This window comes from Petromyzon marinus, chromosome 11, assembly GCF_048934315.1.
Source record: "Petromyzon marinus isolate PM22_M1 ecotype Great Lakes invasive population chromosome 11, UKy_Petmar_22M1.pri1.0, whole genome shotgun sequence".
Taxonomy (NCBI): domain Eukaryota; kingdom Metazoa; phylum Chordata; class Hyperoartia; order Petromyzontiformes; family Petromyzontidae; genus Petromyzon; species Petromyzon marinus.
This window is the reverse complement of record NC_133677.1, coordinates 3,261,438-3,288,235: the sequence shown is the minus strand read 5'-3', so window position 1 is coordinate 3,288,235 and position 26,798 is coordinate 3,261,438. Positions and strand designations below refer to the sequence as shown.

General features: G+C 46.7%; 3 protein-coding genes across 16 annotated transcripts in view; 1 reads left to right on the top strand and 2 right to left on the bottom strand.

Annotated features, from left to right (window-relative positions):
* FAM184A (family with sequence similarity 184 member A) overlaps positions 1 to 3,115 on the bottom strand; it is a 53,720-nt gene extending 50,605 nt beyond the window's left edge. For all 3 annotated transcript variants that reach the window (XM_032952339.2, XM_032952338.2, XM_032952340.2), the window contains exon 1: positions 2,356 to 3,115. In XM_032952339.2, the coding sequence (XP_032808230.2) occupies positions 2,356 to 2,511 (156 nt within the window). In that variant the 5' untranslated portion in view covers positions 2,512 to 3,115. The remainder of the gene's footprint in view (positions 1 to 2,355) is intronic.
* Positions 3,116 to 9,372: 6,257 nt separating this feature from the next.
* ARHGAP19 (Rho GTPase activating protein 19) lies at positions 9,373 to 18,818 on the top strand. 5 transcript variants are annotated; one of them, XM_032952352.2, is made up of 11 exons: positions 9,373 to 9,530; positions 10,270 to 10,532; positions 11,805 to 11,888; positions 12,228 to 12,437; positions 12,983 to 13,209; positions 13,306 to 13,392; positions 13,504 to 13,569; positions 15,222 to 15,503; positions 16,024 to 16,173; positions 16,745 to 16,828; positions 17,896 to 18,818. In XM_032952352.2, the coding sequence occupies exons 1-11, from the start codon at positions 9,388 to 9,390 to the stop codon at positions 17,950 to 17,952; spliced, it is 1,653 nt and encodes a 550-aa protein (XP_032808243.2). In that variant the 5' UTR covers positions 9,373 to 9,387; the 3' UTR covers positions 17,953 to 18,818. The 5 variants fall into 5 exon arrangements, with proteins under 5 accessions (XP_032808243.2, XP_032808241.2, XP_032808242.2 ...); XM_032952350.2 differs by having other exon boundaries at positions 15,195 to 15,503; XM_032952351.2 differs by having other exon boundaries at positions 11,802 to 11,888.
* A 250-nt stretch (positions 18,819 to 19,068) lies between these two features.
* Positions 19,069 to 26,798, bottom strand: part of LOC116941344 (cytosolic purine 5'-nucleotidase-like) — a 52,969-nt gene continuing 45,239 nt past the window's right edge. For 7 of the 8 annotated variants that reach the window (XM_076066279.1, XM_076066278.1, XM_076066280.1 and 4 more), the window contains 4 exons: positions 25,646 to 25,697; positions 25,018 to 25,078; positions 24,158 to 24,334; positions 19,069 to 23,499 (listed from right to left, as the gene is read on the bottom strand). In XM_076066279.1, coding sequence (XP_075922394.1) covers positions 23,200 to 23,499; positions 24,158 to 24,334; positions 25,018 to 25,078; positions 25,646 to 25,697 — 590 coding nt within the window. In that variant the 3' untranslated portion in view covers positions 19,069 to 23,199. Of the gene's footprint in view, positions 23,500 to 24,157; positions 24,335 to 25,017; positions 25,079 to 25,295; positions 25,331 to 25,645; positions 25,698 to 26,798 lie in introns of those variants that run through there. The other variant, XM_076066281.1, reaches the window with a different exon arrangement.

Genomic DNA, 26,798 nt, shown 5'->3' with positions numbered 1-26,798 from the left:
TGTTACAGTTTACTATTTAATATAATTTGTTGGCGGTAAACATAAAAAAATAGGGGCAAGTTTACAAAGCTGCGTAAAAAAACCGAAGATGGAATGTTTCAGTTCGTCACAGTCGACATCAAAACGTTGCGAGTAAGCCGCAAGATTGAACACAATTTAATAAACTCTTAACGTTTAATGCCGTTCATAAAACCAAAGGCGAACAACCATCGCTTCTGCGTATTTTCTCTCGAATCACAGCTCACAACCCCTGTTGCATCACAGCTCGGGCTCTTAAAAGGCACTCGGGAGATCTGCTCCTTGGAGAAATGCCGAAATAGAAGGCACCTGCTGATGATTATCAACTGGTTCCACTCAGAGAGGCGAGTGCTTGGGTACATGTCTCGTTCATGCCGACGCGAACAAGTGAAGTACTGCCAAGTTCAAGGCCGCATTGGCGGCTGCTGAGCTTACACGAGCTTACTCTTACACTTCTGCTTATACCTCGCACAATGAATGACCACGCAGGCATTTGTCGGCATTCAACCGCACAGTGTTGCCTGAGAAATACATCGGGTGGGCAAGACTAGCAAGAAAAGAAAATCAATATACCGCAGAAACATTCATTTACATTGAACGCTGTGCATGTAAACACGCATTCGACAGTGATGTGAATTCACTAAAAAGAGACCCCACTATATTTCGTACAATAATTACAGAAGAGGCTGCAGCAGAACAGAGTAAAAGGGTTTTAATGCACTGGTTACTGGAGTAACACATATACACTCTTACATTCGAAGTGAATCCATCTCTTAATTGAAGGCAGAGGACCTCTTATACATTTGTGAACAAACCTTCCTTGAGGTGAATGAGCCCCCTTACGTTTAACACTTAGTCGTAGGGCTTTCGCGACTGATATTATCCATAATATCGGTGTTTTTTTATTCGATCGTGTAAATATGTGTTGTTAAACCCGACACCACCCGACACAGACAATTAGTAAGGGTTTGTCAAGTAAACAAAACGTGCCAATTCGTTACTATTCTTGGCTCTTTCGGTAAAGTCACGTAGAAGGGAAACAATAAAATAGTAACATTTTCTTGCTGTGGTTTTCACACCTGATGATGATTGCTTGTGTTGCAGTCGAAACGTAGAGAGAATTTTATTGCTTTATATTTTTATTATTTTATGATTTCCCTTCTACGTGACTTTACCGAAAGAACCAATAATATGAATCCCTGCAGCCACGAAAGCTTTAAATCTAAATTGTATTCGTTACTAATTCAGCACACCGGTGTGTTGGAGAGCAAACCCACAACAACATTTACAATTCGAGTACGACGTTTCGCCGGTAATCGCCCTTAAGACCGCTTTTAAAAAAATACAAAGCTCTCTTTTAAAGCAGGATATGTTATAATCCTCTAATCTGCAATAAATACACCTCTTCAGATTAAAACTAATTATTAGGTGATGCTGCTGCTGTGATGGTCGTGGTTAACAGCAGCACAAATCACTACATTCTCAACACATTCGTCAACAACACATTGACTTTAAAAGGGAAAAATGCTGTATCTTTATTTAAACTAGGCGAAGTTTTGGGTAATGGTTCTTCTTCGCAGAACATGAAAATTACGTAATTTACGTTGTCATGAAGAAGGGCAATTACCTGAAACGTCCCCATTATATATGTTCTCCTTTAAGGCAGTGAAATTGATTAATGTGCTGAGCGTTTCTTCGTTTTAGTCTAAGTGACCTCCCTGCACTGCAGACTGAAGTTCTCCCTTCAACAGGGATGGGTCCTTCCCTTAATTGAGCTCCACCACCTATCACATCCTCACCACCTCCTCCATCTCCTCACCTTCCCCCACCTGCGAACGGCCAAAACCACCTCCTTGGCTTCACCACCTTCTCAACCCCGCCACCTCAACCTCAGCATCTCTTCACCTTCACAACCCGCATCACCTCTTTGAGCTCAACAATGTCTCGCTCTCATCACCTCGTCATCACCAATTCCTCACCTCCACATCAACATGACCCTCTCACCGTCTTCCTCAAAATATCCTTCACCAACACCGCCTCCTCACCCCCACCTTTGTCCTCAACATATTCAAGTATTTACTCCAATCTCATCCTCACCACCAGCTCACCAGCACCTCTTTATCCTCACCCTCACCACCCCTCCTCAGCAATGCCCCCATCAGCTCACCACATCTTCATCAATGCCACCACCAGCTGACCTCACCACCATCAACATCTCACCAGTACCACCAACCACTTCCGCTTCGTGCTCACCACCACCTCCACTTTGTTAACACCACCTCCCTGCTTGTCACCACCACTACCTCCTCACCACCACCACCACCTACAAGCTCTCACCTTGGTGAGCTGGGCGATCTTCTTGCTCATCTTGAGATGCATCTCCTGCCCGTACTCGAGGGAGGTCCCGGCGATTCGGGTCGACCCCGCTCCTCCTCCTCCACCACCGCCACCTCCTCCACTGTTGTAATACTGCCAGCTCATGCCCGTTGCCATGGCGAGTTAATTAATAACCAAATGTAATGGCCGGATTTAATGTGAATTCCTTACGGCAATTACAGCCGACAGTGACACTTCTTCTGCGGGTCCACGCATTGACACTCGTGACTGCGCGGCGATTAATAGAGATGCCGCTGTTTTTGGTTTGTTTGCGATTGCTGAATTACCCTGGGAACTACCGTCGCGGCTAGAGCGAGCATGAACGTACGGGTAACATTACTAAAATAAAACACAACTTGAATCATTACCGAATGCCCCGAGCTGTATTAATATCGACGTCCGCGCAATCTGGACGCATGAACAGGCATCACTTTGTAGATGCCAAAGGCTGCTGCTGCTGCTTCTTCTTCTTCCTACGCTTTCGCTGACGGTGTTGACTCTACCCGCTGCACCTACGTTCTGCTTGTGCGGCTGCTGCTGCTTCGAGTTATTCTATGACTGTTTCCTAATGATGCCTTGCCCCCCCCCCACACCTGATGTTGCCACCGGTCGCTGCTGCTGATGCTGCTACCGCCGCAGCCGCCACTGATGCTGCCCCTTGCTTCTTAACGCGGGCGCACGGACCTGGAAGCCGGAGTGGGTGGGACCACGCGACGAGTGGGCGGAGCACACCGCGGGGTGGGCGGGGGCAATCGGCAGTGGAGGTGGAGCCAGCGGGTAAATAGGCGTAGTCAGCACTCTAATGGGAGGGACAAGCAGCGAAGTGGGCGGGGGTAAGTCGTAAAGTGGGCGTGGCAAGTAGTGAGGGGCGGGGCAAGCAGTGAGGGGCTGGGCAAGCAGCGAGGGGGGGCGTGAAGACTCCTCCGCGTGTCGTTGCCATGGAGTCGCCATTAGCAACTGCACGCCGCTCGTACGATGTTGTGGTGGCCGGGTGGTTGGTTTATCGTGATTCGTCAAACTTGTCCACGTGATGTACAATTCAAGACTCTTGATTGGAAGCTATTTTACCGCCCCCATCCTCAACCCACAAGACACAGATAATAACAAGCTCAACACGATCGTCAATATCACTGCCTTAAGAGATAAAAAAACATGAACAATAAAGGACGTGCCGGTTAAATGGCCTTTCTTCATAGCACGTGGAGAGGCCAGAGACACGACTAAACCCGCCTCCCCCGCTGTTGCTATGTCGATCGGTGGCCATCTTTGGTAGGGAGGCGGCGTCCATTTATAGTGGGGGTGGATGACGTCATTATCACGCGGTTCACGTCACAAAACCCAAACGTCGCCCCTAAGCAATATGGACGCCGATATTGCACGCACCGCAGACTTGGCAATGTTGTGCTACGAAGAAGGGGCGTTGGCCAAAACGTCGATATTGCACGCACCGCAATGAATTGGCGCTGTTCAAAGGTTTTTCAGTTTTTTTTTCAATTCCATTTATTTGGTATAGCCCTGTGAGCCATTCGGCTCTTGAATCGGGTGCAACCACAACAAACAAAAACAATAACACGAACAAGAAAAACATCTTAAAGTGACTATGTGACTGTGCAAACAGAAAATCCAGGAAAAAACTGCAAAATATTCCTGAAATAGCACCGTACACCAACGCTGTGTGCAAAAAATCCCAGTGGGATGCAAGTCAAACAACAACCACAAGACAACTTAGATTAAGGCCATCAGTCTAACTCCGTACTACAACAAACATGGCCAAACCAAAAAACTTTTAGAAATCACCAAAATAAAGCCATAATTGCAACGTAACAGTGATCATAGGAACTGTGACCGAATTTTTAACAATAAACTACATAAATAACATGTAACACCAAACCCTAGAGCAGTGGTTCTTAACCTGGGTTCGATCGAACCCCAGGGGTTCGGTGAGTCGATCTCAGGGGTTCGGCAGAGCCCCCGCCACGGAGGTCCGGACACACTTGAATTATTGTGTAAATTTGTGATGACACACACGGCCCGCTTGGCCATCACTGGCTGCAGATGATCATGCTACACTGCTTGGCCAATCAGCGCTGCGGGGAATTTAGTGCGTACTCAGTACTCAACGTGTGACTGTTGTTGTCGTACGTCGTGTGATTTCTTTAATATTTTATCCATACTAACTATGTCGGGCAAAAGAAGAAAGTGGTCGGACGAATATGTACAACATGGATTCTCATGTATCACGGAACGTGATGGGAGTGAGCGTCCTATCTGCATGATTTGCAACGCCAAGTTGAGCAACTCTAGTCTTGCACCGGCAAAACTAAAGGAACACTTCTTGAAGCTGCATGGAGACGGGGAATACAAGAACACAACACTTGCTGAATTCAGGGTGAAGAGAGCCAGATTCGATGAAAGGGCCACTCTGCCTGCTCTTGGATTTGTACCTGTTAACAAACCGATCCTGACAGCATCGTACGAAGTTGCTTACCTGATCGCAAAGCAGGGCAAGCCACACACCATTGGTGAAACACTTGTGAAACCAGCTGCATTAAAGATGGCGAATCTGATACTCGGAACAGCGGCCGAAGGTAAATTATCCCAAATTCCCCTTTCAAATGACACCGTCAGTGACAGAATAGAAGACATGAGTAAAGACATCTTGGCTCAAGTAGTCGCGGATCTGATTTCAAGCCCGGCAAAATTCAGCCTTCAACTCGACGAAACCACAGACGTTTCTGATCTAAGCCAGCTTGCTGTTTTTGTACGCTATGTGAAAGACGACATGATAAAAGAAGAGTTTTTATTTTGTAAGCCTCTTACAACAACAACGAAGGCAGCCGATGTGAAGAAGCTTGTGGATGACTTCTTCAGAGACAACAATCTTTCATGGGATATGGTTTCTGCAGTTTGTACGGACGGAGCTCCAGTCATGCTGGGAAGAAAGTCTGGTTTTGGTGCGCTAGTAAAGGCCGATGCACCACACATCATTGTGATGCATTGTATTCTGCACAGGCATGCGTTGGCAACAAAAACCTTACCTCCAAAAATGGCAGAAGTATTAAAAACTGTGGTGGAATGTGTGAACTATGTGCGAAAAAGTGCTCTGAGGCACCGCATCTTCAGTGAGCTGTGTAAAGAAATGGGCTCTAAATTTGAGGTACTTCTGCTCCATTCTAATATTCGGTGGTTATCCCGGGGACAGGTGCTGAATCGTGTTTTTGCCATGCGTGTGGAATTAGTCCTGTTTTTGCAAGAGCACCAACACTGCCATGCAGATTGCTTCAAAAATCCTGAGTTCATTCTCATTTTAGCGTACATGGCTGATATATTCGCAGCTCTCAATCATCTCAATCAGCAGATACAGGGTGGTGGAGTCAATATCATGGAAGCGGAAGAACACCTGAAGGCTTTTCAAAAAAAGCTACCGTTATGGAAACGACGAACAGAGAACAATAACTTCGCAAACTTCCCGCTTCTGGACGACTGTGCAAGTAAGATCGAAGATGTGTCTGGAATCGGAGATATTTCTGTATCCACGGAACTGAAGCAAACAATTGCCACGCACTTAGATGAGCTTGCAAAGTCTCTCGACGGATATTTCCCTACAAGAGAGTCATATCCAGCATGGGTGAGACAGCCGTTCACGTTTGCTGTTGAAACAGCAGATGTCAATGATGAATTCCTCGACGAAATCATTGAAATTCAGCAGAGCCAGGTTCAACAGCAACTCTTCAGAACAACAACGCTCTCAACGTTTTGGTGTCGACAAATGAACAAGTATCCAGTTATTGCTAAGAAAGCCCTGGATTTTTTTTATACCATTTGTTACAACATATCTTTGTGAGCAATCCTTTTCGAGGATGCTGGACATAAAAACGAAGAAAAGGAACAGACTTTGCTGTGAAAATGACATGAGAGTGGCACTTGCCAAGGTGAAGCCACGCATATCTGAACTGATCTCTCAAAGGCAACAGCAGAAGTCACATTGATTTCCAGGTATGTAATTTGTTGTGAGTTTATACATTGTGTTGGTTTTATTCTTTGAACAAGGTAATGTTCATGCACGGCTCATTTTGTGTACCAGTAAAAAACATATCTATGTCTTGAATTTGAAAAAAATCACATTTTATTTTTTACTAAAGAGGGGTTCGGTGAATGCGCATATGAAACTGGTGGGGTTCGGTACCTCCAACAAGGTTAAGAACCACTGCCCTAGAGCCATAGCTGGCTGCATGAGTCACTCCACAAACAACAGGAGCATCAGTCGGAGTATCCCATTATTAAATGCACCTTTAAGATCAGTACACTAAATCAAAATACAGATAATACTTTGCAGCGGTCATCCGGAGCGAAACATTTTATTTTAGGCCACTGAAAAAACTTAGCAATGTTGTGCTACGAAGAAGGGGCAGTTGCCGATATTTGCTTTTAAAGGCCATAGTGTTATTGACGAATGTATTGAGTTTTTTTTGGTGATAATTGTGTTTGTGGACTCATGCCGAATTAACAAAATGATACATTTGCATGGTCTGCTGGGCTTTGTTAAAATACTACGGTGTATAACAATGATTAATGATGTGCTCCCAATTTCAAGTACTGCACACAGTCGTTTGTTTTTTCGTGCCTATAATAATGTTCGTGATTACGGTAAAATATAAGATGAGAAAATGAATCAATTTCAGCGACATTCCGCGCTGGAATGTGGCCAATGGCACCACTGGCTTGTCTGCTTAAGCGCTACGGGGCATAACAAAACGATGCGTGAGAATGAAATGCAATAAAAAAAAATATATCACGACAGTGTCATCTAGACCTATACCTTTGGTTTTATTCGGTAAAGTCACGTAGGTAAAAAAATAAAATAACAAAAAAATCACGACGTTTCGGCCACAACACAAGTGGCCTTCATCAGGTGAAGGGACCAGCGCGTAATTAATTAGAAAATGAGGAGGGATCCGACGAGCGATGAAGCTCTATTCTCTGGGTATTTCGGTAAAGTCACGTAGATAGGTTCAAAGAAAATAAATGAAAAAAACTACGACGTTTCGATCGCAGCACAAGTGATCGTCATCAGGAGGAAAAACGACGCGGCGAAGCTGCTGAGGCAGACTTTTAAAGGTTTAATAAGTAATATATAAAAAATATTCTAAAACACGCTTTAATGAAATGTACCGTACTAGTAATGTAAGAACTCCACGACTCCAGGAAGTGGCCCCGAAGCTTGCCACAACGTAAGGACAATTAGACCCAAGCCGAAACATAACATATACAAAATAATGTTTTAAAATATATAATTTTTATTTTTTTATGATAGAATATAGAATTGTCATCAGTATGACGTAAGTATACCAAGTTTGCAATCGACACCACATTGCGAAGTGGGTTTAAATTGAGTTACAAGATTTGAGGATACGACAACAGTTAAATAAAAGCGTGTAATAAATAACAATAATGAAAGCGTGTAAAATGGGTGTAGCCCAATCGTTAGTATGGGCGGGGCTAGTGATGTTAATTTGATCAAGTATTATGTTAATTAACATTAACATGCTAATCTATCACATTAACATAATCACAAAACCACCTCCGCGCCCTCCTGGAGGCCGCTCTCCGATTTGCCATTAACATGCTAACTTCTCACATTACTAGTACAGCACACCGCTGTGTTGGAGAGTAAACCCACAACATTTACAATCTCACATTACTAGTAGAACACACCGCTGTGTTTGAGAGTAAACCCACAACATTTACAATCTCATATTACTAGTACAGCATACCGCTGTGTTGGAGAGTAAACCCACAACATTTACAATCTCACATTACTAGTACAGCACACCGTTGTGTTAGAGAGTAAACCCACAACATTTACAATCTCATATTATTAGTACAGCACACCGCTGTGTTGGAGAGTAAACCCACAACATTTACAATCTCACATTACTAGTACAGCACACCGCTGTGTTAGAGAGTAAACCCACAACATTTACAATCTCACATTACTAGTACAGCACACCGCTGTATTTGAGAGTAAACCCACAACATTTACAATCTCACATTACTAGTACAGCACACCGCTGTTGGAGAGTAAACCCACATTTACAATCTCACATTACTAGTACACCACACCGCTGTTGGAGAGTAAACCCACAACATTTACAATCTCACATTACTAGTACAGCACAAGCGTTGTGTTGGAGAGTAAACCCACAACATTTACAATCTCACATTACTAGTACAGCACACCGCTGTGTTGGAGACTAAACCCACAACATTTACAATCTTACATTACTAGTACAGCACACCGTTGTGTTGGAGAGTAAACCCACAACATTTACAATCTCACATTACTAGTACAGCACACCGTTGTGTTGGAGAGTGAACCCACAACATTTACAATCTCACATTACTAGTACAGCACACCGCTGTGTTGGAGAGTGAACCCACAACATTTACAATCTCACATTACTAGTACACCACACCGTTGTGTTGGAGAGTAAACCCACAACATTTACAATCTCACATTACTAGTACAGCACAAGCGCTGTGTTGGAGAGTAAACTCACAACATTTACAATCTCACATTACTAGTACAGTACACCGCTGTGTTGGAGAGTGAACCCACAACATTTACAATCTCACATTACTAGTACAGCACACCGTTGTGTTAGAGAGTAAACCCACAACATTTACAATCTCACATTACTAGTACAGCACACCGCTGTGTTGGAGAGTGAACCCACAACATTTACAATCCGAGTGCGACGTTTCGCCAGTAATTATTACGTGGCGACATCACTTGTGAGCCCTTCACTCTCTCAAATTCGATACATTCTCTAATCAGAGTACGCCGTTTCGCCAGTGGTGCCATGATATTGGAGTTCCCCCCGTGTACGTGAACACAACAACAACACCACAACAAAAACAACAACAAAGGGGGAGGGAACGTTCTCTTTTGAAACTGCCCGTCGAGCCTCGCGATTGGATGAGCGCCCTGCAATGCCGTTGCTTGCTTCCCAGCCGACCAATCAGGGACGCGGCTGGGCCCTCGGCGACGTCACGCGGGCACGGGATTTGAAATGGGGAGGGGGGGGAAGGAAGAAGATCATGGACGCCACCGAGAGGCGGCCGCTGCTGAGGAGGTAACACGGAACGACGTGAGGGGGATTCCCTCACGCAACTCCTCTCGTTGTCCCCTCTGCCTCCAGTTATTCTATCGTTCTCCTTCTTCTCTCACAGGCGGTGGGGGGGGGGGGCGCTTGTTTCCCCTAACCCCCCCCCCCCTCGGGCGTGCACCGCCAACTCACGGGGTGGCTTCGCTCGCGTCTGATCGGTCCCCCCCTCCCACTTAAGCCGACGACTTTTCCCACAACTTTCTCTCTCTCTGTTTGTCTCTACCGCCTTGGGTGCGAGGGCCACTCTTTACACGCCGCCTGCTTCTCGTGTCGCCATAAACTTGGTTGTTTATCGCCGGCGTGGGAAGTGTTGCGCGGTGTTGCCCGAGCGCTTGGCCGTGCGTCAAACGGTGGTGGTGTAAGTTTGGGCGGGCGAGGGGGGGCCCTAAAGGGAGACACAGAGATACGGAGAGACGTGGAAACTCAACGTACACGGAATTAGTTGTTGTTCGTGGTGAGATAAACACCCAAGGTGAGGTGAACCAGCTCGTCCATGCTTCCGTGCCTTCGCCAAACCCGCGTGGTCCGCATGGCGTGGTCGAGGCCCTCGTCCTGACAGTAGATTGACGAAGGGGCCTGTACGCGTACACTTCTAAAGCGATCGTGCAAATTGTAACAAAAATAATAATAACCTGGGCTTTAAAGTGTGAGTTTGAGGGACGTTGCCGGCCACTCTCGCCACCACCCCCTCCCCTCCCCCGTGCAGTAACATCGTGATCAGCAACGAAGTGTCGGCAGGCGGGAGCCGCCCTTCAGGGCACGTCGTGGTCTCCAACCCCGACTTCTTCGTAGAGAAACTTCGCCACGAGTGGCCCGAGCGCTTCCAGGAGATGGTGGTGAGCGGCGTGACGCGACACGTCGACCTGCCGGGCACCGAGTTGGCGCAGCTCATGGGGGAGATGGATCCCCGGCTGCCCGGGAGCACGGCCACCGCCTTCCTGCGCTCGCTGCCCTTCCTGCGGAAGAAAGGTGCTGCCCACCAACCCACCCACCCACCACCACCAACCACCACCAACCACACACCCACCCACACACCCACCCACCAACACGAACGGCCAAGTACAGGCAGACCTTCGTGGGTTTAAAACGCTCACAAAAATAAGACTGAGACCAAGGTGGAGAAAGTACACGCTCGTGAGGGCGTATGTTTATTTTTAACTGGCGAGCGCTGCGTGGCTATAATAACATTGAAAAATATATAAATGTTTTTATGTAATCGTGACCACGAAATCGTGATAATCGAATCGCCCGGGGGTGCAGGGGGGGTGTGTCGGCTCAGAGCGTTCGTCGCTCCCATTGGCTGAGCGAATGTAAACAGAGATGGCGGTGGGGGCGTGTTCTCGCATCCGCCTGCTTGACCACGATGGGGCATTCAGGATGGCGCAGTGGCTTGCTTTACAAGTGCCGCGTTGACAAAAGCACCACGATCCTGAGTAGTGGCAATTCGTACAATTGAATCGATTGGCGGTGGCCCGGGTCACCACAAATTATTGGTGGGCCGGGCATAGTTTAAGGTTTTTTTTTCTGGGAGCATCGCTGGTACCACTACCCTGTCCTGCCGGAGGGCGACGCTGGGAGCGATGATGATGACGACGATGTCGATCCCGCCAGCACGACTGTGACCGCCGGCCGTACCGAGAGAGCGCCTGGTGCGCCATTGCCTCCAAGTGGTCTCGCTCCCACAGACAAGGGTGGCCGCCCCCGTAAGAAGCAGAACGTGCTGGGGAATGACCAGACCAGCATCCTGATGTACTTTCACAACAAGCAATAAAAAGCCGTTGCCACGCACAAATTTCCAGCAAGACCCCCTTTTTATGGGTGTTTTGCGTGTTTTTTATTTCCATATTTGGCGTGCGTATTGGGCTCAGTGACATCTCCCGTCTTCATAGGCCTTCTGGTTTCGGAGTTATGGAGGTTTTGGCACCCCCGGGTCACGATGGTGACCTGGGTCACCGCCAATCGATTCAATTGCTGGAGGGGTGAATCGTTCATTGCCATATACGTCTTGATTTAACCCCATTTTATGAATGTAAAGTAGATTGCTGCATATAATGTGATTTAATGTGATTTATTGTGTAATTGTTGACCAGGCTGAAATCTTCAGGTTGGTACTCTTGAGTGGCCTGGTTTAATCATAAATGATTGAAACCTATGTTTGAACCCATTATCGCAGCGTAGCTGGTAGATGCTCCAATTCCGGAGTCATCTGGTCACCTTTGTGTCGTTTCGTTTTCCAAGCAGTTGAAAAGGGAGCGGTGTTTGGCGCTCCGCTGACGGAGGAGGGCATCGCCAGGATCTATCAGCTGATTGAATACCTCCATAAGAGTGAGTACTGCAAGCCACGGGGCCCCTAATCTCCATCATCTTTAGCATCATTCGAGCATCTCAACACCCACTGCAGTCTCACACTTGCGCAGTTGAGCAGGGCTGTGAGGTGGCCAGGAGATGGCAGTAAAGAAAATGGGTTCATGAACCCCATCTGTGTTGATCTGAAGTGTACCCCCCATGTTTATGGGCACCACCTTTATGCGATATGCCATCTTCCTCTGACTTAACGTCATCTTCCTGTCTGACAACATCCAGTATCATTCTCTGTGCATTGCCTGAATTACTCGCATTTACAATCCTGCTCTCACGCATGCGTGCGGTGTGCGCCTGCAACAGACCTCCACGTGGAGGGCTTGTTCCGCGTGTCCGGCAGTAGCCTGAGGCAGCAGGCGCTGCGGGACTTGCTCAACTCGGGCCGCGAGGTGGACCTGGACAACGCCATGTTCCACCCACAGGACGTGGCCTCTGTGCTCAAGGCCTTCCTGGGAGAGCTTCCTGAGCCGCTTCTCACTCACCGCCACTACAATGCACACCTCAAGATCAACGGTAGCACATGTCACACAATACCCCTTTTTTCACTGCACATCCGAGCCGAGCCACTGCCAGACCCCCTCCCGGTATGGGTGGATTTCCACTGGCTATTTTCCGTGTCGAGCCAGAACCAAGCCATGATACATTTGAGTCTGGCTCAGAGCCAAGCAGGGGCAGGTATGGGGCCAATCTATTCGTTGCGTGTCAGATGAAGTCTGTGCACTGTGAGGATGCAGCATAACGGTGTCGCCGACATGTGGCTCGACTGGTTCATTACATATGGGATCTGCAGCACGGCTCCAGCAGTATAAAATACTGGTGCCTCCTGAGCCATGCCGGGTTGACATGGCACAGCCCTTGTTCCGGCTCTTGTATTTTTCTAGCGTATGGCCGAGCCAGGCCACAGCATCAATTTCTGAAGTGCCAAATGCTGTCAGTCCCCTCCATCCAGTCTGGTTGGAAGGCAGTCCTCCACAATATACGCATTCCATTCTGTACCTGTCTACATTCACAGTTTGGGCTATCCCTCACCTCGTCAACGGGTGCATGCCTCATTTCAGAGCTGACGCTGTTTGACACGAAGGGCAACAAGACTTCCGTGGTCGACAAGGAGAGGCAGCTGGAGGCGCTGCAGCTGCTGTTCCTATTGCTACCTCCGGCCAATCGTAATCTTCTGCGCCTGCTGCTCGATCTACTGCACCAGACGGCACGCCGGCAGGATACGAACAAGATGTCGGCCTTCAACCTCGCGCTAATGTTCTCCCCGCACATCCTGTGGCCTCGAAATGTAAGGGGTATTTGTGTAAAACTCTTTCCCAGGAACACTCAAAGCACTTTGAGATTTTATTGAACTTTACGTTTAATTATGTTTTTTTTGGTGCAGGTTACGGCAAACGATCTGCAGGAAAACATTGGGAAAATGAACAATGCAGTGGCGTTTATGATCAAGCACTCGCAAAAGTTGTTCAAGGTAAGGTTCGTGGCTCAGGCATTACAACCGTGAGCCGTAACAGACACAAGTGACTCCCAAGTCTGAATCACAACTGTCCAAGGTGAATTATATGGATTTTTTTTCTTCCAGGCACCAGCGTACATAAGAAAACAAGCAATGATATTTTTCCCAGATGCGTCTTACCTTGAAACAAAGGTGAGCAGCAGCTATTAAATAGCAATTTCACATTTCACTAACAGTTACAATACTTCAAATATGCTAGTAACTATTCACCCACCCCACGACTAGATGATTTCCGAATCTTGTTGTCCGTCTCGTTTTTATATTGCCTGCTTTGTTCTATCTTGTTCACTCCAGTAGCCAAAACATTTTATTTGCATACATACTAAATAATACATTATTTAGGGTGTCAGAGTGTAAGAATCGCTTTTACATTCCAATACATTTTTGTTGTATAAATGCAACTGCATCTTAAGATGCGATGAAGAGTGGGCATGTTTATTTTGTAGACAAGTGTGCGTAGGCAGAGGAAAAGGGAAGGCCTTGAGTCTTGACTTGAATAGAGCGCAGGGAGGCAATAGGAGGGCAGGGGCGACACCATGGAGGATCTTGAAGATGGTGAGTGCGATCTTAAAGTTGCTCCAGGACTGAATTGGTAGCCTGTAGAGGGGTCAGAATACTGGGGGTGATGTGGTCTTGTTGATGGGCATGGGTGAGACGTTTAGCAGCAGTGGCATTTTTTTTTATCATCTGGAGTTTGGAGATGAGGGATTTTGATAGGCTGTGGAAGGAGTTTGAAAGTCAAGTCAGAATGAGGGTCTCCAATAGCAATTATGCTAAGGAAATTGTGGACGCGGGAGCTGCTGTACAGATAGAGATATGAAGTCCTGCAGTTAAGACGTGCAAGTTCGATTTGCGATTGAGAGATCGGTGACAACTTCAGGGTTTTTGCCACTCTTTACCGAGTGGGATTTTTGCCAATCGGGAAAATATTTACCTGAAGAGTTAGAACCAAAGTTTAAACCGCATGAACGCAGGATGAGAGTGGACGGTTAGATTGGATTTGTGATATCAGCGGCGATGGAGTTATGAGAGTTGTCGGCTTAGAAATAGTGGCCGATAAAAACATCTGAAGATAATTTTTCCAAGAGGGAGATGAAATGGGAAGAACAGAGGGCCTAGGATGGAGCGTTATGGAACACCAATGCACAGGGTTTCTGAGATGAAGACAGCCCTTGTAAAGAAACTGAATGAGTAATTCAAGAGGAAAGATGATATAATTGTGCCATGAGATGCCTGCATTGTTTTGAAAATGTTTTAGGAGGGTCGAGTGGTCTATGGTGTCAAAATCATCATAAAGGTCTTGATGTAGGAGAATAATCTTAAGGTCTGAATAGAGAAGAAAACACGTAATTTAGCACATTAGGAGAGTTTCAGTATAATGACTTCGATAGAAACTTGATCTGGAGACCTGGAAGACAGGTATTTGTCCATTATACTGGTAGGAACGAAGTTGTAAACTGAGTGTACCAGCCTGCAATAGATTAATGTGTTCGTCCGTCCCCTTTCAATACTTTAACGAAGTGAAATCTCGTGCTGTTGGGTGTAAAATCAGCAATAGACAGCACAGAGACTTGTCCTACCAGCCCACCCTGCAGGGACCTGTTAAGAGAAGACTCACGTTAGATGTCCAACTTCCAAATGAGACATTACAGCTACGCAGCCTCAAGAGGGCAGCACTAGCCTGGCTAATGAACCCTTCCTGGAGAGCAAAGGCAGCCAGCTCACCACAGCCATGGTCACACACTCCGTGATGACAGGGAGCCGTGTTCGGGGCCCGCATGCAGGATCAAATGGAAGCAGCGGCAGTGGAGGACGAACCCCCCGTGGGGCCCAAGCGTGGCCGCCTCGTATCGAGCTCGCTCGAGCCCACGGAGAACGTGCAGCGGCGCACGGACGAGGCGATCCGGGACCTCTTCCGGCACGTGCAAAACATGCCCGACAGCGCCAAGAAGAAGAAGGTCATCAAACAGTTCAACAAGTACAGCAACGTCAGCACGCCCGTGACGGAGAACCAGGCGCGCAGCAAGAGGAGCACCCGCTCGCGGTCGTTCAGCGGCTTAATCAGGGTGCGCGGCTTAAGGGACGCGCGCGATTGTCTATTTGACGCTGTAGCCGATGGATCGGAGTCAATGTTAATTACCACAGTCTTTAGCACTACAATTATGGGTGGAATAAATTATTCCTTTTAGTTTACAGCTTTGTCAGTCCACTGCTCAAGGCCTCTTTCCCCACGTTGTGTTGGTTGAGGGTCGTTTGTGACTACTTCACACATTGGTTCATAATGTAGTGCGCTAACCTCTGTGCCATCGCTCCACCCGGCACTCAATTTGTATATGTACAAAAGTTATTTTCCTGATTTGCCGAATCATAAATGTATTTGTTGGAATTTTTTTTAGATGTAATTGGCCTTGAACATGCTAAATATAATTTTTATTGTCCAACTTTGCCAGTTTTTCAAACCTTTTGTGGTCGCGTATTAATACACAACAGGTATTTGAGTGAGACTGCAAACTGGAAGTCTAATAATGAGTGGGTCGGAACACTTAACCGACCTCGCGACTACTCGCGCACTTCCCTCTCGCACAGAGGAGGGTTCTGGGCGTGCAGTTTGGAATGGACAAGAACAGCGGTGGCAGTGGCGGCACCGTGACCCCTGGCTCAGAGCTGTCCCGCCGAGTTCCGTACAGCGGCGACATCACCCCGGGACACACGCCGACTCCTCCGTCCTCCGCTACGGTCTGAACGACGACCGTCATCGCTTTCCCAATGATCATGGAGGGCTTGTTCAGTGGCACACTCGGGCTAAACATTTTGGAGGGGGCAAATTGTGTTCCTACGAATAGTTAATATGTATATACACACTAGTGGGGAAAAAAAGGTTATTTTCCCATCCAATTTTAACATGGGTTTTGAGTTGTATTTTTTTAAGCTAATCTATTATAATTTTCTTGTTTTATGTTAAGACACATGGCAGGAAATCAAGCGATGTCACTGCTCAATTCGCTTCCATGTTGATTCTGTGATGTTACCACAAGTTCCGATGTTGCAGATGAAAGCCCGTTGATGAATTTTAACTTTTGGGATACAATGGGATCGTTTCAGTTAGGCCCAGATGCCACGGGGACTCGAGTTTTCTGGCCCAGCACCCCCCCGCCCCCCCCCCCCAGTGCCGGCATCAAACCAGTTTGGGGTTGCCACTGGCCATGCAAAAACAAGGCATTGGTGGAACTGTTTTGCATGCATCTGGGTTCCCTGTGGCGCTGGATTGGGGAGGAGTTGAAAACAACTACTGTTGTCCGTGCGGCAGGCGCAGCCGTGCACGGTGGCCGCACTTCGCGGGAGGCCCAAGCGACGCTCGCGCTCCACAGACGCGATCCATGAGGCTCGGCAGGTACCCACGCTCGAGCTGCTGGTCTACTCCTGAACGCAATGGCACCCCGTGTCTCAACGGTCCTCGCATCTCTGCCCACGCCCACCCTCCCCACCAGCCAGTGTACCCTGCTTGCTTGCGGTGCTGCCGGTTGCCACTGCGGGAAAATCTATTGGGAAAAGTTGTGGTGGCACACCGTTGCTGTGAATGTGGATGTTTTAAAATGTGTTAACGTGATTGCAAAGTGAATTTAGTGCAATGCATTTGGGGTGGTTTTTGGCTGTTAGTGCAATAAAGCTTTTTTTTATTAAAATAAAAATCGTCCTTAAGTTTGCAGTTGTGCAGTGGATGTTTTGTTTGGTGTTATGCAATCACAAAATAACATGTAAAATTTAATTTAGCCTATGACCAAGTGGCCTGGAATTGCCCGACTGCGTCACACCACGGAAGCGAAGCCTCTAGCTATTGGATGGGTAGTAAGCCTTGCAGAGGGCAGTGCAGCAATCTCTATTGTTTTGTACCCCCCACTATCAAGGTCAAGTATGGTCAAATAACCCTCACTTTTTCCATAGTGGTAGAAGGCCCTCATCCAGTAAAGGATTAACAAATGGGATTGGATATTTGATCAATTCCATGACAGTGTTTGCTCGATGGGAGTAAACTACTCAGACAATATATGCATGTAAAATAGTAACAAAGTTCTGCCGATACATTCAAGAATCCATTGCTACTACCATGACCGTCTACTTCAAATCTAAAACCTACACCTGGTATTCCCAGTGAGTCCTTCCGAGTAATAACTAGGCTGAAATTGCTTAGCTTGATCAAGCACATTCAAGTTCATTTGAAATAACTTAGCTTGCAAAGAACCCACCACGATATAGCATAGAAATAATAATTTTGCAAATATTAGTCCGAATGGGGTTCCGCTACCATTGTGCATAGAAACTCGGTATTATCAACTGCCTGAAATGTTTATCCATGCATACTAAATGTAGTTGTATATTCTTGCCAGTTGCTGTTTGTAGCAATTGACATCACATTCTCAACCCTTAATTTCTTTACCCCCCACGCTACCCCCTCCACAGAGTGCACCGGAGGTGCTGAATCTGCTCAACTCGCCGCTCATGGAGTCCTACATTTAGCTGGAGCCAAGTGGCACCAACGCCACCTCTCCTGCAGCTTGCCTATCGCTTGTTGAATTTCAGAAAGTGTTTGTATCCCAATGCGAACATTTTTAACCTTCTCCAAAGTAAAGACGTCTCTGATGCCATATTTATATATGCAATGCACTCTTTTTAACTAGGGGGGTTCAAATGTTTTAATGCTTTGAGGTTATTCTTAAAAAGGTCACTGGACATTTACAACCACTCATTTCTTTATGCCGTTTGGTTTAAAAGTGCGTGGCAATCACACATTTACCAGCTGTTGGGAGCGTACTGGAATTGATGGGATGTTGAGAAATGCGTACCTCGAATCCAAGTTGTCATTCACTCCTGTTTGCAGTATTATTACAGTGTTTGTGATACATGCAAATCACTTGAATTTAGTGTAAAGGCAGTGGGTTGCATTTTTTTCTTAGGAAAAGGTGAGGCTTGTGGATTTAGAGAAGTCTTTATTAACATCTCTTATTTTATTCATTGATACTGGGCTTAAAGGCCAAAGTTGTACTAATTGTTTACATGTTGTTTGCTGAGCCAGTGTGATGCGTCTTGAATTTATTTTGTATTTTTCCTCATTGGTGATCTACCATTGATCTACCTAGAGCCAGGGATTAGTTTTGTAAAGACCAAGATAGGAAAGGATGCATTTTATAATCAAAAGGTCCTAGAGGACAACACATATGGTAGATTGCCAATAACATTATTTGCATGTACAGAATTTGCAGAGTGTGCATAAACCTGTCAGTTACAAGTTATTTAAACCACTTCTGGAAATTAGGTCTCCAGAAGAGATTCATACAAAATTTTGCCTTATATGCTCATTAATAAATGACAAGATTTGCATTTGCGTTTGCTATTCACTTATTGGCATCCACTCACTGGATGTTTGTCAAAGGAAGCAATAGCCTGCCTGGGTTAGGCTACTGCACATGGTCCCATATACAAACTTTTTTCCACATCATGCAAACTTAAGTCTTTCCATCTCCAATTGTTTTTTCCCAACTTGGCTGTGGCGACTGCAGGAGTAAAAAAACGAGGAGGGTGTCGGGTGGCCCCCACTCCCAACAGGTCACCTACCCCACCAATACCCTTCACAAATAACTGGACAAGGTGTTTATTGGAATATGGTTTGACAGCACAGCACTAGGAAAAGAATGCAGCAAGGATGCCCGAATAACATTCACATTTTAAAAGTAGTAATCGATACTCTCAATATGCAAACATTTAGGCATTTAACAAAAAAATCCGGGTCAACAAATCACTTTCCAAAGCAATAACCACAAATGAATATAACAAAACACTACCTATTTAGCATGCAACAATTGTATAAAATGTTGAATTAAAGTGGCAGTTTTAATGTAACAAAAACACTGCAAAGTATATAATAGGTAAACATGTATGATCATTCACACCACGTGGTGCATAGCTTAGCACTCCTGCAGCAGCCACATGTGGGCTATGATACATTACAGCACACCGATCGGAATTAATGGGAAAAGAAAATCGTAAAAAAAAGTAAATTACAGTACACTTTTCAAACGTTCTTTTATAACCAGTCTTCAATACAATATTTGGTCACTGGTTAAGGGGGATATACATGAGCGCCGTCAGGAAGTGGACAATGTGGTCCAACGGAAAGGCATGTGGAGAACGGTCTTGAAAACGTTTATACGTGCTTAGGCCTTCGCAACATTAGGCTGGCTTCATTTGTGTCTGGAAGTGCATTTCCTGTTACGCGCTTGCTGTTGTCAAGTTGCATGGTGGTGAAGTGGGTCGGAGGTTCTTCTCAAGAAACCCAACCGTTTGGAATCCAGACTCCATCCATAGCAAGGTTCAGTCCTAGCCTTTCTTAAGCATGCATCTGTGGCAGCTAATGTTTTAATTTGGTGGAATCGTTCCAACAAAACAATATCCAAATGCCCAGGCCAGGATGTGAGGGAAGGTTTGTGCTTACGTGTGGATAGCACCAATTACAATGTAAGGATATTTTTAAGCAATACTGTATTGTAAAACCAGTTTTTTTGCATGACGCTCGAAGCAACCAGCGTCAATGGAGGCAAGGTCAAGTTTGAGGAATCTTGCGACTTAAAAAAATCAAGCGCCCTGGTGAGCAAAGCTGAACAAGGAGAACAGAGTCATCTCCTACGCCACCAGTTTAACATGAAGCTGCCAGCATCGCCTACCTTGAAATGGCCCCAGCGCTGGTGGAAACACGGATTCAGTTGCGTGGTCCTACGTATGGCCAAGTCGACGACTCATCTCTCGCTTGATATCAAGTCGACCAAAGCGATTGATTGTGGAAGGAGCGATGCAGCCGGTCCCACGTGGACGGTCCAGAGCTCCGCTTCTTAAGAGAATGGATTTGTAAAGCGGCGTCTCCGTGCAAGCACACCATGTCGCCGCCAAGTGGTTCACGATCCCGTGCGAGAAAGCAGAAATTGTTTCTGGATGTGCCGCATAAAAATCCTTGAGGGACGGAGAGAGGTGGAGATGCCCAAGAAGTAAACCACCTCGAGTTTCAAGAAAACCCTGGAGCTTCACATGCCTGTTTGTGCTCGTTATGAGAGGAGACTTTGTGAATACGTTGAAAAGTATTACCCAAACGAGCAGCTTTCACTGAATGGAAAGGAACTGTAGTTCAAGCAAGCTTTCTAATCATATCCACAGACAAAATTAATACTTCACTACAACAGCATGACTTGGTTCAAAAAAACTTGCCAAGGACAACTGACCAATATGAACATAAACTGCTCCACGATCAAAATCTTCCATAAGCGCACACTCATGCATATCCCCTGTTGCAGTAAGTTGCAAAATTAGACCAGGTGAAAAGATCACCATTTGAAATAAGTAAAATAGTGCGAATCAAATTTTAAGTATAAAACCGACTATTGAAACAGGAATATTTGGACTAAGGTATAACTTTGCAGCACTAGTCATGCATTTTTTTCATTATCAAGATGTATATTACTGTATTTTCTGTTATGGAATTATACATTTCTAAAACAAAACTGTTAAGGACAAATTAGAGAACCCACGTAAGAACACGACAGGTAAAACATGTCTGCAGATGCCTGCAACATTCCTTGTTTGTGTTGTTTTTTTTCACGCCCGTGTGCACTTGCGAAGAGGTACATGCTTTTCAGTCTGGACTGACATTACCTTGGGACCTACGCCAGGACATTTGCTTTAGCCTCCTCCCCCACCCCCATGCCTTCGGCTCTGCGTGCACCACCTCCCCTAACACAGTGCAATACCTGTGGGCCCGTAGGCTCCAGCCTGCCCTGGTTGGCTTGATCGTAATCTGGCCCAGACCAATGTGGCTCCCTTGGGTCTTGCTCTAAACTTGGCCCCGTCCATGAGGGCGAGCCAGTGGAGTGGCTATCGAGTGCGCAGGGAGTGAGACTGCACCGTGCCAACCAGGCTAAGCCACTGGGGTGGTGAGCAGAGGAGGAGGCGGCCGTGAAGCCGTGCTACTTTACTGTGGGCCCCCATACACAGTCGAGACAACCGATGAGATGAGCCTGGCGCAAGCGAGTACGTAATACGAGCTTAATACTGCTGCATCGCTGCATGGCCAGTATTGCACGATGGGTAAGCGCTGGCATCCTGTTTCATAGGTACTATATCCTCAACTGACAAAAGTGCACTGGCCGGTGACAACATGGGTAGACACTTTGAAGTAAGGTGACAAAGGCGGCTAAAAGGTGTCCTATCTATAACAATACACCATATGTACAACGTATATACTGCATACAGTACATATTGAGCTGCACACACTACACGCAAATGACCACTTGAACCAACCATTAACGTTAATAACCAAGGATTCTAACAAGTCTCAGTTTAGCAAAGGTAAATTGGTGCAAATGTATCGTACATGAAATAATACATATGAACCCGACATAGAGATGTATGCTTCGATGGACATTACCTCTATGAAGGTAACAGCACAACCGGAATCCTATTAAAAATAGGGTTTCTTGTCAACTTCAGTATAAAGTGTAAACCCAAACTGGAATTGCTTGTGCCGAGTTAAAACACCTTATCCCAAATCTTCTTTCTCAACGTATTTTTGTCACCCGCACACTGCAACGCCGCATGGATTAACGTGCAGCAACTGTATACAACATCACGTGTGGCAGAGTAAGGAAGTCGCCACGAGGGATCCTGGGTCCCATGTTCCTGATCGAGATGGTTCACTACCTGGTGTATATATGCTATTCAATCACAACCGCTGTATACACAATTGATGGCAAGCAGACTCCAATGGACATCCATGCCACGTGTGTGTACAGGATCACGTGATGCCCCTATCGGCCTCCACAGTTTCCGTGTGAACGGATACCCCATTGCAAGACGCCTTAAAATAATCACTTCCTTTTAGCTTAATTATATCATAACGCTCGTCCTTCCAATATTAGGAAGCCACGGGAGCTGTGCAATTTTAGAATTGAAAAATGCTTTTTTTTTATAACTGCTTCTGTGTTTAGTTTCTTGTCCTTCCCCCGCATCTCCGATTAACATGGTTGGCTACGTACGGTGCGAAAGAAGTTCAACATACATACATACATGACGTGTACCATGTAGTTTTACCACTCGCATTTAATTGCGCTAAGGTAGACAATACTGCCACAGCAAAACAGCTTTTTAAAACACCCAACACTGACAGATTCTTTATCAGTCAGATACACGGTGCCTATAATCACAGTGCAGAGAACGGCAACTAAACGTTCCATTGCAACTGCATTTCTAGCTTCACACCCCCATCAGGAGGCAACAAGTGTCCTGTGATTGGCCGAGCATGAGCGTGACCGCACCTACCCACCACCACCACCACCCCGTGCCCTCTACGACCAGTGGTCACCGGCACCAGCTTCTGACAAAAAACACATTGCTGCCATCACAGCAAACAGAGGGATGCCAGCCGTGCGCTCGCCATGAGTAGACCACGCTTGCTCACACCGCGGCAGGCTGGCATCGAGAACACAATCCGCTCCACACTGAGATCCCTCACCCGTGACCAGCGCCAATAGAAACCTTCAGAACCGCTGGCTCAAAACAGCCACGCGGGCAAGCAGCAGTTCCTTGCCAATTTTTTTTTACATTCAGGTAAACGTGCTTTGCTTGTCGTAGAAAAAAAAAATCCCATGTGAAAATCGCTTCGACCGAAACGAGCGTTTCCACGTTGTTTCTATTGACTGGGCTCACAGAGAGTGGTCGGCAAGCTTACTCTTCCTCCTCTTCCTCCTCCTCCTCGTCGTCATCTTCGTCGTGGCAGTGAGTGATCTCCTGCGGAGTGGTCGGGTGGAGGTGCGGTGGTCGCACCTCGCTGACCGAGCGCTGGAAGCCGAGGCGCTTCCCGTCGGTCGACTCGTCGCCGTGCTGCTCCTTGGTGCTTGGGCAGCTGGTGCCGCCGCCGCCGCCGCCGGTCATGCCCTGCATCAGCAGGCGGTTGCGCGTTGCCATGGGGCTCTCCGTCTCGCCCAGCCCATTGTGCACGTGCTCCACCGTCGATTCGTGAGGCATCTGCGGGTGAGCGGTAGAGAGCGCCCCCCCCCCACCACCACAGGGCCCCCCCGGAATTAGCGACGCCTCGAGACCACCGTAGCCGCAGCACACCGTCGAGGCGGCAGAAGCGACCGTGGCTGTGCACGAGCGTTCATTTGTGCTGCCCTCCCACCCCCGCTGGCCAAAAGTATAGAAGGATTTGAAAGTCCTATTCAGCCCTTTAGGAAGGCAAAGGGCACCCCCACCCCTGTGTTAGTAGAATTCTGTTTTATCTATTTAATATCATAAGATAAAAAAGCTGACAATTTAATAAATTCAACAATTTAATTCAGAATCAGAATATTTATTTATACTGGAGGAATCCGATAAGCTATAAATCTCTTTTTCACAGATGTCACGTAGGGGCGGATCAGAACGTTACAACAACAAACAATACAAAGACACGATAGGAGTGCAAAGTATAGGAAAGGTAAACAAATCACTTAAAAATAATTTTATATTACCAAGTAAAGCCCACCGAGGTATTAACTTATTTTCACAAGCGACCTGGCCACAAATGATAGCTCAACAAAAGTGGCTCTTCACGTGGAAATTTATAGCAGCAAAAAATGAAAATAATTAAATGCCAGACAGAGGTGAATGAAAAAGACAATAGTTTTGGAATGAGTGCACTCACCAGGATGTGCGGCGCGCGGAAGAGGTAGCTGAAAGGGTAGTAGAGCAGGTTGATGAAGGAGGAGGCGTACAGGTCGGCGTAACGCATCACCTGACTGGCAAACAGCGTCGGGCGCGAGCCACTCCGGAAGAGGCTCCCCATCATGCCGTAGCACATGTCCATGTCGTGCGTGACTTTCTGCCACGGCCGAGAAGGGAAGCGGACATAAAGCAAGGCACGGGAAGTGTTACCGTAAACCGCGTTGGCTTGTGGGCCCGGTACGAATCACCACCACGTCACAGTTTAATAATTAATAATCACAAACACAATTTATAACGCGTGCATATTTCACCAAATAAAATGCACTGTACGACCGAGAACTCGGGAGGATAGATAGTACAGAGATAGTACAGATGAGACAGCACAAATAAAACACGTTATAAAAAATCATGCAATAGGATGGAATATTTAACGACGTTCACGACGCGTCTAATTAGCACAATGAAAGCTGCTGGCAGGAATCATGGAAAATTACATTTGCAAATAGTCCTTTTTACTCTGGTTTGAGTCTCGAAATCTTGCGCTAAAGTTTTATCAACGTGGCCAGTTTTCAATGCGGTGGAGTCCCAACAAGCAACGTAGCGGAACTTTACACGACGGTCGGTTCACAATGGATCACCTTCACAGGGGTTACGGTGCTCCCATGCTACAGAAAGACAGACAGAGCTAAAGTAATCTCACAAAATTATTGGGAAAGCATTTACATATAATACATATGTCCCCCCGAATTGCATCATTGGGCAAGAGGAGAGTGGGGAATCGTTCCAAGTATAACGGGCCAAGACGGCTCATTCCTATCCGGTGTTCACTGCTCCACGGACCTTGATTCTCTTTTGCAGGGAGCTAATGTCCGGGCGCTCATTGCTGCTGCTGTCCAAGTGCCTGCGGGATAGAAGAGAACTCTCATGTGTTTCCGTCGCACGTGCAAGAAAACTCAAAATTAATTGTGTGTGTTTTTTTTTGGCACACGCTCGTCAAAAAAACAAACAAGTAAAAATAAAAAAATAAAAGTGCATCAGCGTCAGAGAGTCTGCTCTCTGACGGAACGAGGGCAGGTTAGGTTATGAAGAGATGTTTGATTGGAAAAGGGAGTGTTTACCCATGGCAGGAAAAGCAGCTTCACAGCCATTGGCGCTGCACATGGAGAAAACTTTAATGTGAGCCGACAAACACACAGCACAAGCAGGTAACATCGCTCCAAGCTGATCATTTTTTAGCACTTCGCTTAGCGTCAACCGTTAACTTCAAGTGTTTTAGTCACTGTACAACTTGAATCGACACGCTAGGTGCGTTGTATAAAAGTTACACTTTTTTCTTGAATTGATTTTTTTAATACATTTAACTCTTTACCACTGCTGAGGTTGAGTTAAATTTGGGACATTAATTGATTCATGCTTTACAAATTTAAATAAGCAACAAGCATTATTCTACTCCTCCTCCCGCACTTACTTGTAGAGTTCAGCGAGGAAGATGTCCAGACCCTGGAGCTCCTCGAAGAGGGCTGTAGAAAAAAATAAATACATTGCATTTTAAGACCAATCGCGGCACACGCTATCGGTTCGGCCCCTTCCCTTATCAATATTTAATCGACAATACCACGGTCGTTCTTATGAAATGCAGAACATGATAATGTCCACTCATGTCAAAGTCCCATTCCGACTCAATTCACAGTTGCCTTCTTGTCCGCAGTGCCATCGTTTTCTCCCCACGTGCTGCGCCAGACTTTGGAATTCCCCACCCATCACCCATTTTTCCCAAGTCCCTATAACCATGCTCAGTGTGTTTCGCTTCAATCTGCTATACAATCATCATTATACAAAATCTATCCACTGCTGGATAAAGTCCTCTGCAAGCTGCCACCATCCCCCACCGGCATAAGAGATAAAAATTGCTGGCCACTTCGCATTGTGGGCCTCTTGACCTTGCGTGTAGCAACAACGATTAAAATGCAACAGAGTTGCAAATTAATCTGTCGCCAACACCAGGCACAGTAACCGTTCATCGGCATTGAGTGACCCCCACACAAGCATTGCTGCGTCTAAATACCACAGCTGCCATTTGTTACTAAGTGGCGGTGATGTCACCATGGCGCTTGTGCCAGGCTTGGTGCACTATGAGGCCAAGTGAAGTGTCGAAGGCTCGCCGACAGGAGGTCGCGGGAAGAGACCCAGGTGCCATGGATTGATTGACTGAGATGACTGGCAGATGTAACACGGTGCCAACTTGCTGCGTTTTGGTCACACAAAGACAAAGATCGCCCATATAGCCTTAACAGACTGTTGGGGCAAGTGCTGTTAGTGAGCACCTATGAAGGCCAGAACGGCACACGAGGGGGGGGGGGGGTGAGTGGCCAGCACCATGCCCGGCCGCCTTTGTCTCCCTAATGTCAATGTTGACACACCACACCAGGAACTCATTTTGAGGACGAGTCGATCTCGGGGAGGCCCAGGATAATTGTCACTGGTGTTGGCCGTCAGTGGGAATCGAACTCGGGTCTCCAGGTTCGTAGCGCAGCGCGTTAACCGCGACACCACCGCTCCCCACACGCAGAGGCACACACGCACCCAGCTACCGTACCCCCCCCCCCACCACCACCGCCCCC

What these genes read in the sequence shown, in the direction of transcription:
- ARHGAP19 (XM_032952349.2), top strand. Translation starts at nt 9,388, where the DNA reads ATGCCGTTGCTTGCTTCCCAGCCGACCAATCAGGGACGCGGCTGGGCC. An exon ending in CGTTCAGCGGCTTAATCAGG is followed by an intron (nt 15,504 to 16,023) that starts GTGCGCGGCTTA and finishes CCTCTCGCACAG; the next exon opens with AGGAGGGTTCTGGGCGTGCA. An exon ending in CTCCTCCGTCCTCCGCTACG is followed by an intron (nt 16,174 to 16,744) that starts GTCTGAACGACG and finishes TCCGTGCGGCAG; the next exon opens with GCGCAGCCGTGCACGGTGGC.